Below are 16,809 nucleotides of genomic sequence, written 5' to 3'. Positions count from 1 at the left end.
GTTATGTGCTCGTTTCAGCAACAGTGCTTCCTTTTTCCTTTCCCCCACAAGCTGATTGCCTGTTTGTTCATCCTGGCCTGTTCAGTGTACTGCAAGTACTGCTGATAGCAGAATAGGAACGTGTCTGCAGAGGAGTACACATTTTTTCCTTTCTCTGTATTATTTTACGCAGCCTGTAGGATCATTTGCTGTCTTTTGGACTGAAATCGTCTTCATTTCTGAAACCTTTTATTTTTCTTTGCCGGAAAAATCCACATTGAGTTAGAGCTGGAATAACAAGCAGGTCCTGGTCCAGGCTGGGTGGGAACAGTAGCTTGACACATTTCCTGTTTGCCTTGCTTCCTCTCTCACAGAAAAGCAAATGCAAAGACAATGAGCGGAAAGGCCTGTCGGCTTCCTGTAGGGGCCTGGTGTCGTGGAAACAGATAGGAAGACAGGCAGTGAGGCCACCCACCTTTTCTCACCAGTGATGAAATGCTAATGTCTCTGAGAAGGGGAGAATCTTTAAAAGGCCGTTTCCAAATCCAATGTCATTAACTAAATATAGTGCTGCTAAGATTGCAAGAGTGTCTTCTTCCGGATTTGTTCCGTTCTTTAAGTTTTTGTTTTGTGCTACGATTCAAAGCCCCCACTCAGATGGATAAAGTGCACTAACAAATATTAGTACTCATTTTAACTTGGTACATTGTGTTCAATTTTTTTTTTTTCTGTGGTTCACAGGTGAGAAATGTGAAACTTTGTTAGACCCTTGCAGTCCCAAACCCTGTAAGAATGGTGGTGTGTGTAAGGAGTCAGAAGATTATGAGAGATTTTCATGCATGTGCCCTGAAGGCTGGCAAGGTTAGTAAGCACAGAACAACAAAGCGAAATAAGTAACAGAAAATGTTTATTGACAATAGCGTGCAATCTGCTTATTATAATTCCAAGGAGGTCCAAATATATTTGCATCATGTTTGTTGCATGTGATTTCCTTTCCTGTTAATGCAGGTCAGACCTGTGAGATTGATATCAATGAATGTGTGAAAAACCCATGTCTCAATGGCGCCATCTGCCAGAACTCTATTGGCAGCTACAAGTGCAACTGCAATTCAGGTTACTCTGGCCACAACTGCGAGACCGACATTGATGACTGCAAGCCCAGTAAGCCATATCCTACTTATTTTCCACTTCCTGGGCTTTTTCTTTTTGCTTTTTGTTTACTCCATGATGCATACTACCCCTATTTTTTGATTTGTCCAGACCCATGCAGTAACGGTGGGTTTTGCAAGGATGGCATAGATGAATTTACATGCTCTTGCCTCCTGGGATTCCGTGGTTCCAAATGTGAGGAGGACATCAACGAGTGTGAGAGCAATCCATGCAAGAATGGAGCCAACTGCACAGACTGTGTGAACAGCTACACGTGCACGTGCCTACCTGGTTTCAGTGGCATTCACTGTGAGACCAACACACAAGACTGCACTGAGAGGTAAAACCAGCCATCTATTCGCTTTTGTTTTTGAATCGACTCAGGATCAAGTGTGTCAGGTTCTAATGTGTAAATCACAACCTTTACACACACACACTGGCTTCACTGTTTTGCCCACAGCAGTCAACTGTCTTTGCCTTATATGCGATAGATTTAAAGATTTTTCTTACAGTACAGTTGCCATTATGCTTTTACTGCCTCTTGGCGCCCTCTTTGGTGGACAAATATCCATGCAAGTACAAGTGTAATAGGTAATGGCATTTGGCCAAACAAAATACTTACAATGGGTGGGTATGGGAAACAAAAGTAGTTCATACTCAGAGATTTATTAGAGGAAACCAAGAGTCATACTAAAATCTTTGGCTCAAAACAGATAAAAACAGACAAAAGATGATTATGATAGAGAAATTCTGCTTTAATCGTCCTATACCACAGCTATTTGCCAGTGAAAACATTTGTAAAACATCTGTGAGATTAGTTTCTGATTTCACTTATTTTAAAACCCTCCTTGATTAAAACTATGATTACTATTGAAATTATAGCACATTAGAATAACATATACGTTAACACAAAACTGTTATTTGAATTGCAGTATTGTCGTAGAGCTGTTATCAGAAGAAAAATAACCAACACCTTCTTCTGACTGGTCAGATTCTGATTTAGCAAACAATAGAGCCATACTGTGGTATTAAGCATATTATTTGGTAAATCTATGAATTCTTAATAATTACACTGTAAACAATTGGCCAAACGGCATGGCAACAGGATCAAGAGCAGGAAACATTGACCATATAAGAAAAGTGGTCAGTTTGTCTAGATTGCTGAGATTGACATTAATTGTAGTGTACCTAATGCTGCAAAGTCATAACTGATTTTTCTTTGCTAATTTTGATGCAGTTCTTGCTTTAACGGTGGCACCTGTGTTGATGGAATCAATACGTTCAGCTGTCTGTGCCTGGCTGGCTTCACAGGCAACTATTGCCAGCATGACATCAACGAATGTGATTCAAAACCATGCATGCATGGCGGCACATGTCAGGACAGTTATGGCACTTACAAGTGCACCTGCCCTCATGGCTACCATGGTTTCAACTGTCAGGTACGACCCTATGATTTAACCCGATATGATTTTATATGTGAGAAAATAAAAATAATGTATTTGTCTAATATGTATTGAATTATTAGTGTAAACCAGAGGTCTTCGAGCAGAGAAATCCCCAAAACCCACCATTGGAATATGAATGAATAATAAACAAAATTTTAAATGGTGTCCACTGTTCTTTTCAGGATCTGGTGAACTGGTGTAAGCCATCTCCTTGTAAGAACGGGGGTACCTGCAGACAGAGTGGCACTACTTACACCTGTCAGTGCCAGAGCGGCTGGACTGGTCTGTACTGTGACGTCCCCAGCGTCTCCTGTGAAGTTGCAGCCAAACAGCGAGGTATGGACCATTTGTGTGCTTGTGAATTGCAGTTTCCTTTGCAGCTGTACTCACTGCATATATTCTTTGCTGGATCCAAACGTCTCTGACTGCTTTGTAGGTGTGGATGTTGCCAGACTGTGCCGCAACTCCGGCCAGTGTCTGGATGCTGGAAACACACACTATTGCCAGTGCCAGGCAGGATACACTGGCAGTTACTGTGAGGAGCAGGTGGACGAGTGCATCCCAAACCCCTGCCAGAATGGCGCTACATGCACTGATTACTTAGGAGGATATTCTTGTGAGGTGAGCTTGTTTATTTACTAACAGCTTGCTAATTATCTCAATATGATGACATTATTTTAACAGGAAAGCTGCCATTTCTGGGATGTTTTCACATTTATTGTTTTTTTTTTTTTTTAAATGCCTGAAATGGCATTAAGTGAAATACAAATTGGCCTACATTCTCATAATAATTATTATTTTTTTAGCTTATTGATTATAATATAGTGGAACAAAGGCTTGCACTTTATAATCTTACATTCAGAATATATATATTTTTTTCCCTTTTTCCCATGCAGTGTTTGCCTGGTTATCATGGAGCAAATTGTTCTGACGAGAACAATGAGTGCCTTTCTCAGCCCTGCCAGAATGGCGGCATCTGCATCGACCTCGTCAATGCCTACAAATGCTCCTGTCCCAGAGGAACCCAAGGTCAGTTACCTCCTCTGTCAATCTGTTCATCCCACACTTCACTAATTAGCAGACAGTAGTCAGCTTAGTAAGACTTTTCCTCTGTGATTGATTTTTCCTGGGTGTGTAAAGATCAGGAATTGAATTGCTTTCTGTGAAAGATGTGATTGTTATAAACAAAGACAAAAGTACTATGCGTGCATCAGTCCTATTTGTCCACATTTATTATGAAATTAGTTAGATCTTCGAGTATTATCAGCACAAGGTCTTATTCATAACAATCCATAACCCCATTATGTTCCAGGTGTTCACTGCGAAATCAACATCGATGACTGCATACCTTTTACTGACCCTGTGACTCAAGAGCCCAAATGCTTTAACAAGGGACGCTGTGTGGACCGTGTTGGCGGCTACCACTGCGAGTGCCCACTAGGCTACGTGGGAGAGCGCTGTGAAGGAGACGTCAATGAATGCTTGTCTAACCCCTGCGACCCACGCGGCACCCGCAGCTGCATTCAGCTCACCAACAATTACCGCTGCGAGTGTCGCACTGGATACACAGGTTAGAAGATATACTCTTTTCTCTGTCTATCTCGGTCAATAAGTATTTATATTTTCAGTGATAGTGTGGAATTCAATAAGGAGTGAATGATGTAAATGGGTGCATCTATGTTTACTGATAGGTCAGCACTGCGACATTGTGTTCGATGGCTGTAAGGGGAAGCCGTGCCGAAATGGAGGGACCTGTGCTGTAGCCAGTAACACTCCCCAAGGCTTCATCTGTAAATGTCCTGCAGTAAGTGAGACAATTATGACTTATAAGCTTCTCATCTCTCTGCAAATGGCTGCACCTTTTATAGAGTACAGGTCTTTGTTTTTGTGTATCCAGCAGGGCTTGTATTTTGTAAATCAAGTGATCACAATACATCCTTTTTATTGCTTTCTGTTCGTGAGGTATAGTACAAACCCATCTCTCTTTTTCAGGGCTTCACCGGCTCATCCTGCGAGTATGATGCTTATTCATGTGGCAGTCTTCACTGCCGTAATGCTGGCACCTGTATCTCAGGCCAGAAAGCCCCCCTGTGTCTTTGTCCACCAGGCTTTAGTGGCCCTGAATGTCAGCACACATCTGATGGGCACTGTGCTTCCAAACCCTGCTACAACGGAGGCACGTGCAAAGTCATCCCAGAGGCACCCTACTTCCACTGTGTATGCCCAAAGACATTCAATGGCTTGCTGTGCCACATTCTGGACTACAATTTCTCTGGAGGCATCGGCCGAGACATCACTCCGCCACCTGAAGTGGTGGCCAGCTGCCCAGTAGCTGAGTGTGCAGCTAAAAAGGGCAACAGGTTTTGCGACAGCACCTGCAACAGCTATGAGTGTGAGTGGGACGGTGGTGACTGCTCACTCAACTTCCACGATCCATGGAAGAACTGCTCGGCTGCACTGCAGTGTTGGCGCTACTTCAACAACGGGGAATGTGACAAACAGTGCAACAATGCTGGTTGCCTCTATGATGGTTTTGACTGCCAAACAAGCAGTGGAGAGTGCAAGTGAGTTTTAGGAGTCTACTTGGTGTACATTTTTAACTTTTAAATTTTGATAAGAATGCGATGTGAATGCCACCAGTGATGGACTGTAATTTGTTACTGCACTTAAGTAGCTTTTTTGTGTATCTGTATTGTTTTGTTTCCATTTAGGGAGACTTTTATGTAATTTCACAACATGTCTTACCTTTTAACCAACTACATTTTGTAATATCAGTCGTTCCTTTTTATGTGGATAAAAAAGTAGATACAAATTTAACTGGTCAAACACGCAGCAAGCCACCAATCAGGGTAAAGCGCATGCTCTGTTTTGAACTTACTTTGATTGGTGCTTGGTGTTATCTACTTACAATAACATACAATCTAGTGTCAGTTCAACAGCAAGCAGAATATTTTAAGAGAAATAAATGATGGAAAAAACTCTTGACTCGAACTTTCCACAACACCTGTGGCCTTATTTGCATGATTTTTTGAAGGAATAAAAAAAAAAAGGTTTTGGGCTTATGATCATTTTAATAAATATCAATCAGTGTTTGACTCATTAATATCATTCTATTAATAGACTGGTGTGCTAAGAGTAACATTAGAGTGTTTTCACATAAACTGAATTGTTTAGGCAAGAGACTTGTAGCAAAAATTATAATTAGAACATTGTAGCCATAATAAATCATAGTTTGGATACTTAAATACATTTGAAGGCAAACACTTTTGTACTTTTATTCAGGGAGCACTTTTACTGGAGTAATAGTTACCTTGTGTATCTCTACTTTTACTCAGGTACATGGGTAATTCATCCACCATTGAATGCTACTAGCTAATCTTAAATTAAACCTAAACCATCATAATGCAGTCTAGTTTTTATTCATCTGCCCATTAATGTTTATTCTCTGCTGTGATGTGTTTCTTTCAGCCCGCTGTACGATCAGTATTGTAAAGATCACTACGCGGATGGTCACTGCGATCAAGGCTGCAACAACGCAGAGTGTGACTGGGACGGACTGGACTGTGCTGAGAACGTGCCGGAGAAGCGCGCTGAAGGCCATCTGGTGCTGGTGGTGCAGTTGCCACCTGAGCAGCTGCGCAACAACTCGTCAACTTTCTTACGTGAACTGAGCCGAGTGCTGCACACCAACGTGGTGTTCAGGGTGGACAGTCACGGTGAGCTCATGATTTACCCGTACAATGGCAGTACAAAAGAGCTCAAGAAGCACAACTTCAAGCGTTCTCTGGATTCCTGGTCCAACGTCTTCGGTTCAAGCCACCATGACCAAAACCACATACAAGTCAAAAGGTAAATAAGTGAGCGTCCATGCAGTTCATCTGGGAACAGTGGATGCATGTCATGGTTTAATAACATGCATATCTTCTCTCTAGCTCTTTGGTGTATCTGGAGATTGATAACCGGCAGTGTTACCAGCAGTCGACCGAGTGCTTCCAGAGTGCTACTGATGTTGCTGCCTTCTTGGGAGCCCTCGCGTCCAGTGGCAACCTGAACATGCCGTACATTAAGGCTGTCAGTAGTAAGTATGAAACAGCAGTATACAGGGTCATCATTAGTAACTTTAAAACCAAGACACAGATTCCCTGTTAATTTACATTTAACTTGTTATACTGATCTCATAATAACAAGAATTTAGATAACAGATCCATTCAACTCAGGCTAGCCCTATAACAGTCCCCCAACCCCCCCTTACACACATGCATGCACACCGAACATGGCAGGGATTATGTGGATGACTTAGAAGTTTTGTTTTTTTGGTACTTAAACACAAGAGCAAATGGAATCGCGTGTCAGATGGGCTAAACAATGCTGTAGTCAAAGTGCAAAATTAAATACTAAAATGGTTAATTGCCACAAATCAAGCTCTCCATCACCAGATTCTTTAGTCACATCTCTCTCAATTTCTATCTCGCTCTTCCTTACAGACACACAAACACACACCACAGTTGCGGCCTAAGCATGGAAAGAAGCAGGCTGCTGCAACCTTCACCTCTCTGAATGTAACACCAAGCCTTAGTGCATCTCCAAGGGTTTAGGTTAGGAGAGTTTATCATTTCAAAATCTTTAGCACAGACAGGGAGAGGGGCAGGGAAAAAAAAAGAGCAGCGGAGGAAAATTGATCGGGAGTGTGCTAGAAGTTGGGAGTCTTTGTTATCTTGAAAATCCTAATAAATCCTTCGTCTTTACAGCTTAAAGCGTGCGCAGTAATTTGAAGTTCATTAATCCCTCCCTTTTTTCCCCCTTAAAGAAGAAGTGGTAAAGTTGTCTCCTGGTACCCTGAGCTGAAGAGATGTGAGAGGAGGTGTTCTTTCTCCCTTTTTTTTACTTTCTCGTATTCCTATTTGCCGGCGCCTCTTTTTCCATGAAAAAATGGTTAGCAATTCTGATTACTACTGAATGACATACACACACTTAGCAAGTGTTCACCACGAACGTGGCTTGTCTCACTGTGTCGCTAGCCGAGCATCTTTTTCCGTGTTCAGGAATAGTTTTTGTTGTTCAAGGACATGTTTGTGACCTCTTCACACCCTGTACCACACTCGTCCATTGGGTCTCACATGTCTTTACTTCTTTCAGCTCAGACTGAAGTCGAGCCAACCTCGCCGCTCTACGTGGTGTATGTGGTGCTGGCCGGCCTGGCATTGCTGGCCTTTGTGGTCGTGGGCATGGTGGCTTCTCGTAAGCGGAGACGAGAGCATGGTCAACTCTGGTTCCCTGAGGGCTTTAAAACCAGTGAGCCTAGCAAGAAGAAACGGAGGGAGCCCGTCGGCGAGGACTCTGTCGGCTTGAAGTAAGTACAGTGTATTTTCTGCATGGAGTTGTCTTGAATGTGAGGAAAAAAAAAATACCGCTTATGGCATGTTTAAGGTGCATTATAATAGAGGAATTTTTATTAACGGAAAAGTCGGGACAGGTTTATGAAGGTGCAGATTCAAACCAGATTTTTGTTTCTGTGGTGTTGGGATGGACGGCACAGCAGCATTTCTGATAGGAATTTTTCTCATTATAGGCCACTGAAGAACTCCGATATTTCACTGATGGATGACAATCAAAATGAATGGGGAGAGGACGAGCCTGCAGACACCAAGCGTTTTAGGGTAAGAGAAAATAATAATATTTTATTAATGAAAGTGTTAACAACTGTATATCATAATATCTTGAAATTTTGGCTTTAAAAATGTATTTGTTGCAATTCTGAGTCGATTTGCATACATCTGTAGGAATCTGAATCTTTATTTAATGTTTAATATTCTGTATTTAATATTGTGACATGCCCATGTCAGGTTCAATTGAGTCAGTGCAGACTCTTATTGACTCCATAGATGTACTAAATATTGTATTAACTCATATGTAAAATGATTTTAGCCCTTTGAGAATCTTAGACCGTAACCTGACCGTAACTTCAGTGTGTGTGTGTATTTCACACAGGATATGAACATCTGCTAAATACTGAAAGTCTAAGCATTGAAGTTAATTATTTAGTATGGATGATGTTGGGTATTTGTGTATCTGTGTGTATTAGTTTGAGGAGCCGGCAATATTGAATCTGGATGACCAGCAGGACCATCGGCAATGGACTCAGCAGCATCTGGATGCAGCCGACCTGCGGATTCCCTCTATAGCTCCAACACCTCCTCAAGGCGAGAACGAGAATGACTGCATGGACGTTAATGTCCGGGGACCAGGTAAGGTTACTGTATTAATACTTAGCAATTATTCTAGGAATTCTGGTGTATATAACCTTACTGCTATTATTCCATTGTCTGAATTGTACACACACAGTGTGTGGACCCTTAAAAAAGTAATTTTTCTCTCTTTTCTACCACATTTGTCACACTGAATAATTATGTTAATATCAAAATCATACAACATTACATAATAAATAATATTATAAAGGTGTGTCCAAAGTAATTTGTTTCTAATTAATTTAAATATTTTATAATATATAATTGATTAAGTTATGACACATCATACTTTAAAACCTTTTTTTTTTTGTTTGCCATTAAAAAAGAAATGTTTAACCGTTGATTATTAGTCTTAGATTATGTGGGGTGTCCACTATAAAGGGTCCTGGTGAATTAGCTTTTACTGTGAGCTTTAGATTTGTCATAAAGCAGGCATAAAATTAATCAACACCTTTTTAACAATCGGATTAAAGAATCTCAATGTTAAGTGGAATTAGATTTAGCTCTGTGAGAAAATGCATAAAACACTAAACAAACAATTGCTCTTTTCTAAGCATTATTGATTCAAAAAAGCTCAAAGCTAAATAATTGTTGCTTTTCAGTTTGTTTACTAGATATCTGTCATGTGTATGTATAGTAGTATAGTATAGTATAGTATAGTATAGTATAGTATAGTTTTCTTCTTCCTCTTCTTTCGGCTTCTCCCATTAGGGGTCGCCACAGCGGATCATCCGTCTCCACACCCCTCTGTCCTCTACATCTGCCTCTTTTAAACCAACTACCTGCATGTCTTCCCTCACCACATCCATAATCCAGTATAGTATAGTATAGTATAGTATAGTATAGTATAGCAAATATAGTATTGTCCATAATAGTGTCCTAGTTAGTCTTGTGTAGTTCTGTATTCTGTGTTACTTTTTGTTAATGTTGTGCACCTTTGTTCTGAGGGAACTTTGTTTTCGTTTTACTGTGTACTGCACTGTATGCGGTTGGAATGAAAATAAAAGCCTGCTTGACTTGACTTGAAATAAATATATACTTATACTTGTTATTTGTGTGAATCTCTCTTAGATTGTACCACAGGTGTAAAACGAATTTTATTTCTCAGCAATGAGGAAGTGCAATACTTTACTTTAGGGCTAACTAAATTAACTAATTTAGGGCTTCGGTTAAGACCAGTTACTAACAAGGTATTTGTGTTTGTGTTTTTGATGTTGTGATATAGGTCTTAAAATATTAAAAATGTCTTTAAAAAGTCTTAAATTTGACTTTGTTAAACCTGCAGAAACCCTGCCCCAGCAGTCACCTTCTTGTTTGCTCTTTTTTCTGGGACGCTTTATTTTCCTAAGCTGTTTTGTAGCGTAAGCCTATTCTCATTTGTTGGCATCCTTGTTATCTCCTGCTCATTGAAGCCAGCTCTTTGCTTCCTGACAGACAGGGAGGATTTCCTTCTTGTAAAATAGTTGACCGATTGAATAACACAGCTGTTCATGTTGAAATTTTAGTTGCTAATCACAGGGATGTTTTTTGCATTTATTTTAGTGATGGTTATTAGGATATAAAAAAGACAGTTTTTAAGACTGAAGCATTCTTAAAAATCAATGACAGCAGCTTTAATATACAGGGCCCATTGGGAAGAGAGATCAACTTCAAAGACTCACTGAAAGCTCTTAACCTTAGGGAGTGTGCCCCAGAGAACCCCTCCCTCCCTCTATAATACCTGCTATCTCACTACACGTGCCAATTAAACAGACACTATCAGACTCATGACTTGTTTTAATAATTGTCAAAAACCCTGAAGAATGATTAAAAAAAATTGAAGGTAGCATGCTTTTAGCTGGTATTTTTTCTTTTTTTCTTTTTTTTCCCCCTTTTACTCTTTGAATCAATGTGCTGGAATTGACAAAATCAGGATAGATCTGGGAATAGCTGTTCTTTTGAAGAAAAGAAGGCCCTGTTGAAGACGGCATGTCAAGCCTCTTCTTAGAGATGATAATGCTCATTTATACCCGCCATGAAGTTTTCAAAAGCCTACCCCGCTCCCTTAAGCTCAGCAGGAAAAAAAAACGAGCGCTTGATTAGAATCCGTTATCGAAGAGATCTAGGGATGATTGGCAGAGGCAAACACGTCAAATCCGCTTTCGATTTGTTTGTTACTTTGGCGTAATCTTTCTGTCACTTTGAAGATTGATGGGAGTAGACTATGCCCTCAGATTGCCTCTTAGAGGTTCTTATATCTCACTCTTGGCTGCGAACACGAGTGAGGGGTTTTTGGTAACATTTCTCTTTGACTTGGTTTGAGAATTGCTTTTAAGCACTGTCGCTGAATAATACAGAGAATGTTCCCACAGCATTGAGGTACTTTTCAGTTGGGTCCTGTTTAAAAAAAAAAAGAATACTGGTTTGCAATTGAAAAGTGGTAATCAAAAAATATATATGTAATGCTATAAAATATAAAATGCTTTTTAAAAATGCTCCCCAAATGCAAAGGATGCTGGCATTCCAATCCTAAAACTTTGATGTCCAGAAAATGCTTTGGTGATATGTATTGAGTTCCTGGGCTGTTCTCTTTCTCCCATGTATAGATGGATTCACTCCTCTAATGATCGCCTCCTGTAGCGGAGGTGGCCTGGAAACTGGTAACAGCGAGGAAGAAGAGGACGCCTCTGCCAATGTCATAAATGACTTTATATACCAGGGTGCCAACTTGCACAATCAGACGGACCGCACAGGTGAGACCGCTCTGCACCTGGCTGCCCGCTATGCCCGTTCCGATGCTGCTAAAAGACTGCTGGAAGCCAGCGCAGATGCCAACATCCAAGACAACATGGGCCGAACTCCACTGCATGCTGCTGTGGCTTCAGATGCACAAGGGGTCTTCCAGGTGTGTGATCGTTTGTGTGCATATTTGGTTTTAATCTTGCTGAAAACTATTATCTATGGCGTAGTCTAAACCTTTTGGCAGAGGCAATCAGGTTTTGGTCTAGAAATTTTAGCTAAGAGCCTCTGAACAACCAGCCACAAATAAGCATCAGTGATCCATCTTCGTACTGTAAAGTAGTTATCAGGTGCTTTATTTTGTAACCCTTCTACAGCTTGTTGTTATGAAAGCGCTGGTTAACATGTGCTTTAAAACTGAAACCCACAAAGGAAAAAGCCAGGTGTTCTAAATTGCTGTCAAATTTTCATCTTATGATTAAATGGTTCTATTTAAATTCCATTGTAATTAAATTTTTTTTTTAAATACTCGTTACAGATTTTAATACGGAACCGTGCAACAGATCTCGATGCTCGCATGCATGACGGCACTACTCCTCTGATCCTGGCAGCCAGACTGGCCGTGGAAGGCATGGTGGAGGAACTAATCAACTGCCATGCTGATGTCAATGCCATTGATGACTTTGGTACTGCTTAATGACATTTCATCTTACCTCCCTTTCACTGTGTAATAGAAATCTGCTCTGAAATTAGACCTTTCATTTGTACTTTTCCACTGCTGTGCTTGATTAGTGAAAACACCAGAATATTAGTGAAATATATTAAGATTTGTTTGTCTCTTCATGTACCAGGGAAATCTGCACTGCACTGGGCTGCTGCGGTGAACAATGTAGATGCAGCCGTGGTACTGCTTAAAAACGGAGCCAATAAAGACATGCAGAACAACAAGGTAAAACAAAATTCTAATAAACACGGTATAGTTGTACATGTATTTAAAATCATTTTTTTACTGTATTAAAGCAGAATGTAGTAGTAGTACTATCAGTTAGAGTAGCATTTGCAGTATTTACGAGAGCAAAATATTTTACAACTGCACATGACAGGAAGTAAATAGTGATGTCTTCACCTTATATCCTCCCACACTACAGGAAGAAACGCCTCTGTTTCTGGCAGCCAGGGAAGGCAGCTACGAGACAGCCAAAGTACTCCTTGACCACTTTGCCAATCGCGAGATCACCGACCACATGGACAGGCTCCCGCGTGACATTGCTCAGGAACGCATGCACCATGACATTGTGCGCCTCATGGATGAGTACAACCTGGTGCGCAGCCCGCCTATGGCCAGCGCTTCCATGAGTTCCACGCTCTCACCACCTTTGTGCTCGCCCAATGCCTACCTAAGTGGTATGAAGCCATCCATCCAGAGCAAGAAAGCCAGAAAGCCTGGTGCAAAGGGCATCGCTTGCAAGGACGCTAAAGACCTGAAAGCCAAGAAAAAGAAGCCGCAGGATGGCAAAGGTAGCTTGTTAGACAGCTCGGCTGTGCTATCACCTGTCGATTCCCTCGAGTCGCCTCATGGTTACATTTCGGATGTTGCCTCTCCGCCTCTGATGCCTTCCCCCTTCCAGCAGTCACCCTCTGTGCAACTAAACCACCTGCAGCCTGTTCCCGATGGTCACCATTTGAGTATGGCCGGTAAGCAAGAGCTGGCACGCTTGCAGTTTGATCCCTTGCCTCCACGTCTCACACACTTGCCTGTCGGTGGATCGAATGGGTCAGCCATGAATGGCCAATGTGATTGGATAAACAGGATGCACGCTGGCATCAGTCAGCAGAGTCAGTTTGCCATGAGGAACATCCCCGGTGGCATGTGCCAACCCAACCAGCACACCTTGATGACATCGCTCCACAACGGCGTTCCTGCCAATGCATTACCACAAATGATCAGCTATCAGAGCTTAACTAACGCCCACCTCGCCGCACAGCCACACATCTTACAGCCGCAACAAATGCAACCCAGCATCCAGCTGCAGCACCAGAACTCAAACCCAAATCAGAACATGAGCAGCACTCAAAACTTCATCAGCAGTGAGCAGCAGCAAAACACAGGAAACAGTGTCCCCATCCACACAATCCTCCCTCAGGAGACACAACTCCTCAATGCTCAGACGCTGGCTCCCGGCATGGCCAGCACGCAGTTCCTCACGCCCCCTTCGCAGCACAGCTATTCGGGTGGCATGGACACCAACACACCCAGCCACCAGCTTCAGGTGCCCGATCATCCTTTCCTCACCCCATCGCCTGGCTCTCCTGACCAGTGGTCCAGCTCCTCGCCCCACTCCAACATGTCCGACTGGTCTGAGGGGATCTCCAGCCCACCAACAAGCATGCACTCCCAAATCTCACACATTCCAGAGCAGTTTAAGTGAACCAGTTACATCTGTGGTTGAAGGACTAGTTTTGTTTTGTTAGAATTCTTTTTGTAAAATATAAAAAAAGCAGTAATCCAATCTTTTCTATGTCTTTTGTACTAACCACATTTTTGTTTTGCTTTTTCTTTTTTTTATTTATTAATGTATTGTTATTTATACTTTTTCCTCACTTGCCCGAGGGGATAAGGTTCATAAATTAGGTCACTGCCAAATAAGGGCAATGTCTTATGAATAAAAGTCCTTTATTTTTTTGTTTGGTTTTGTGTTGTTTTTTTTTTTTTTGTCTTATTTTTGTAATAGTTTGTTTTTTCACAAAAAAAAATACACTGGGTATTTATTTGCCTTTATTTTTGTAGTAAAATTGCCTTCACTTAATCTTTGACTTTTTTTCTACATCACTGTATAATTTGTAAATCACATGTATAAGGGCATTTGGAGCACGTTTTTTTTTGTTGTTGTTGTTTTTTCTCAGTTCTCAGTATTACAGCAGATGAATCAATTTTTTTTCAATTTACCAGTCACAAGAGCTACTTCTCTACCATCGCCAGAACAAGCTCACTGTGGCTTTCCTGCCTGTATATGTTTTGCTTTTAGGGATTGACCACTCAAATATTTAGTGTATACCAGGTCCTAATCATTTCATCAATGCTAGCTGTGTGAATTGTTCTCTGTCACATTGTCATAATTTCTCCTCAAAAATGTGTACTGTGTATGTTCAAGTAGTAGTTCCTGATGATTATTACTTCAGCACATTTGTACAGTTGATTTCCGAGAGTTCTTTATTTTCCTGCGAAATGCAGAGTTATTAAACTTCCACTGTAAGGGTGGGTGTGAAAGTGAGGATGTGGACTCCTTTACTAGGTGTTGATGTGATGTAATACAGTTTGCGGTTTATAGTACTCTGTATTTTTCCCTCCCTTTCAATTTTACCGAACTGGTCCTATGGCCAAAAATGTATGAGGTTGTGTAGACAGGCTTGTGACTCTGTCTTTACTTTCTCTATGGTATGTAATGTTGGAGCCTATGGCTACTGTAAATAGATCTTGGGGACATGGTTCATGTGAACAGGATTTTGTTTCAGAAATCTTACGTCTTATACGTTTCACTGAAATTTGAAACTTTGGCTCAATAGCTCTTTGTGTTCTCCTGTAGAAAGAGACCCTATATTCTGTTCAGAATCACTGAGTTAGAGGTGATATAAGAGATGTATACAAATTAGTAGATTCTATTTTATATCCCACATACAGATAAAACAACATTTTTAAAGATAATTTGCTGACTATTACAAACTTGATCAAATTTGGTTTCAATGGAACAGGTTTGGTATGATATATATACTTTTTGAGCCCTCAAATATTAAGTCAACAGCATTGAATATGTAATATTTGTATAAAAAACAATCAAATAATCTCATAGTTTACATGAAGTATATTTTCTGTTCATTCTACTGTCTCTGTAAATGTTCTTTTTTGAAATAATAAAAGATACGCATTTGTATCGGATGGCAGCATGTCGGTGTCATTCATTAGAAACCACACGGCTTTGCATAGTGTTGCTTAAATGACAATTCTTTCTTTCTCATGATCTTCTGAATAAAGACTCATTTCTTCAAAGATAACACTCACTGTCATAAAGCATTTTATCATATTTATATCCCGTCTACGCAAAGTGTTTTTCAGCCCGCAGATCCAAATTAAATCTGCAATGATGAATCTTCACTGAACATCTGTTTCTGGGGACTTTTTCGTTTTAGGACCAGGAGCAATCTGATTTGAGGACTCTAAACATTGGTGCTAAACATTCCCACAGTATATGTACTATTATAGATCCTTCATTATATCAATTCTTATAGTAAATTATTGTAATATTTTGTTGCTGGCAACAAGCATCAAACCATTTTTATTAACGCCCTGCACATTTTAATATAATTTAATAATGTGTGACTTTAAAGATCTCAAAGCTCATACAAGTCCACATGTGAGACTGTTCTGCTTTGTGATTAGAGGGGGCATATCTCCTTATTCACTTCTAAAGGAAAAAAAAAAGGTTGCCAAGTGTTCAGTGACAGCATAATAACACGTAAGAGCTCAATGATGAAATTATTAGCAATGCATTATATCATAAGACCCTAATGGGCAAACTATTACACACAAACACATCTTACAGGCAGTTAGCTTAGCTGCATTTATTATAATTTGTTTTTCATTATTAATGCCATATTGAGTTCCTGTAGGGTTTTCTTTAAATGAGATAACAGATAACTTGTGTTATTTTGAATGTTTCTTACTTTTATTGGACATTATGTGTTTTATGCTTTATGCTTATTCTAAAGCATTTTAGAGGGAAACAAATTATAGAGTAAATAATTCACTTCATTCATGTATATGATTATGATCAGTTCATCTATGGATATAAATCAGATGCACCTCCTGCTTATGGCGTGTTGATGATGTTTTAGTGATATGGATGAAGTATTTTCTCCAAAATGCACATCCAGTCTAAAGAAGAATCTATTCATGATTCACAGCTCATAAAGAAATCAACCCCGTTCATACTACATATTATTCTGTGTATTTATCACTGGTCATGTAGTTTTTCATTGAAATAATATTGAGTTAAAAAAATCACTTTAAGACATTTGCTAACAAATAATCTGATGATGAAAATCTTACATTTATGACATTAAATATTTGAAAGCGATATTAGCCCTGCTAGCACATTTATACCAGTCACCCTGTGGGTCGCTTTGTATAAAGTATTTTTAATAATACATAAAATAAATAAAATCATGTGGGGGTAAATAAATCACAATGCAAAATAAAATGTATAAAGCGCCACCTG

At 40.2% G+C, this 16,809-nt stretch overlaps 1 protein-coding gene across 1 annotated transcript in view; it reads left to right on the top strand.

Annotated features, from left to right (window-relative positions):
* The window catches only part of notch1b (notch receptor 1b), a 34,908-nt gene extending 19,438 nt beyond the window's left edge, over nt 1–15,470 (top strand). Inside the window, exons 16-34 of the mRNA XM_046841344.1 lie at nt 721–840; nt 988–1,140; nt 1,240–1,468; nt 2,366–2,567; nt 2,756–2,909; nt 3,010–3,194; nt 3,470–3,602; nt 3,886–4,143; nt 4,265–4,377; nt 4,566–5,137; nt 6,042–6,422; nt 6,506–6,651; nt 7,710–7,923; nt 8,143–8,230; nt 8,656–8,818; nt 11,404–11,702; nt 12,075–12,222; nt 12,388–12,485; nt 12,685–15,470. Of these exons, the coding sequence (XP_046697300.1) occupies nt 721–840; nt 988–1,140; nt 1,240–1,468; nt 2,366–2,567; nt 2,756–2,909; nt 3,010–3,194; nt 3,470–3,602; nt 3,886–4,143; nt 4,265–4,377; nt 4,566–5,137; nt 6,042–6,422; nt 6,506–6,651; nt 7,710–7,923; nt 8,143–8,230; nt 8,656–8,818; nt 11,404–11,702; nt 12,075–12,222; nt 12,388–12,485; nt 12,685–13,965 (4,937 nt within the window). The 3' untranslated portion in view covers nt 13,966–15,470. The remainder of the gene's footprint in view (nt 1–720; nt 841–987; nt 1,141–1,239; nt 1,469–2,365; nt 2,568–2,755; nt 2,910–3,009; nt 3,195–3,469; nt 3,603–3,885; nt 4,144–4,264; nt 4,378–4,565; nt 5,138–6,041; nt 6,423–6,505; nt 6,652–7,709; nt 7,924–8,142; nt 8,231–8,655; nt 8,819–11,403; nt 11,703–12,074; nt 12,223–12,387; nt 12,486–12,684) is intronic.
* The last annotated feature ends 1,339 nt before the right edge of the window (nt 15,471–16,809 follow it).

Source organism: Silurus meridionalis, chromosome 27 (assembly GCF_014805685.1).
Source record: "Silurus meridionalis isolate SWU-2019-XX chromosome 27, ASM1480568v1, whole genome shotgun sequence".
Lineage (NCBI taxonomy): Eukaryota > Metazoa > Chordata > Actinopteri > Siluriformes > Siluridae > Silurus > Silurus meridionalis.
The sequence above is the reverse complement of the archived record's forward strand: the minus strand, read 5'-3'. Positions and strand labels throughout refer to the sequence as shown.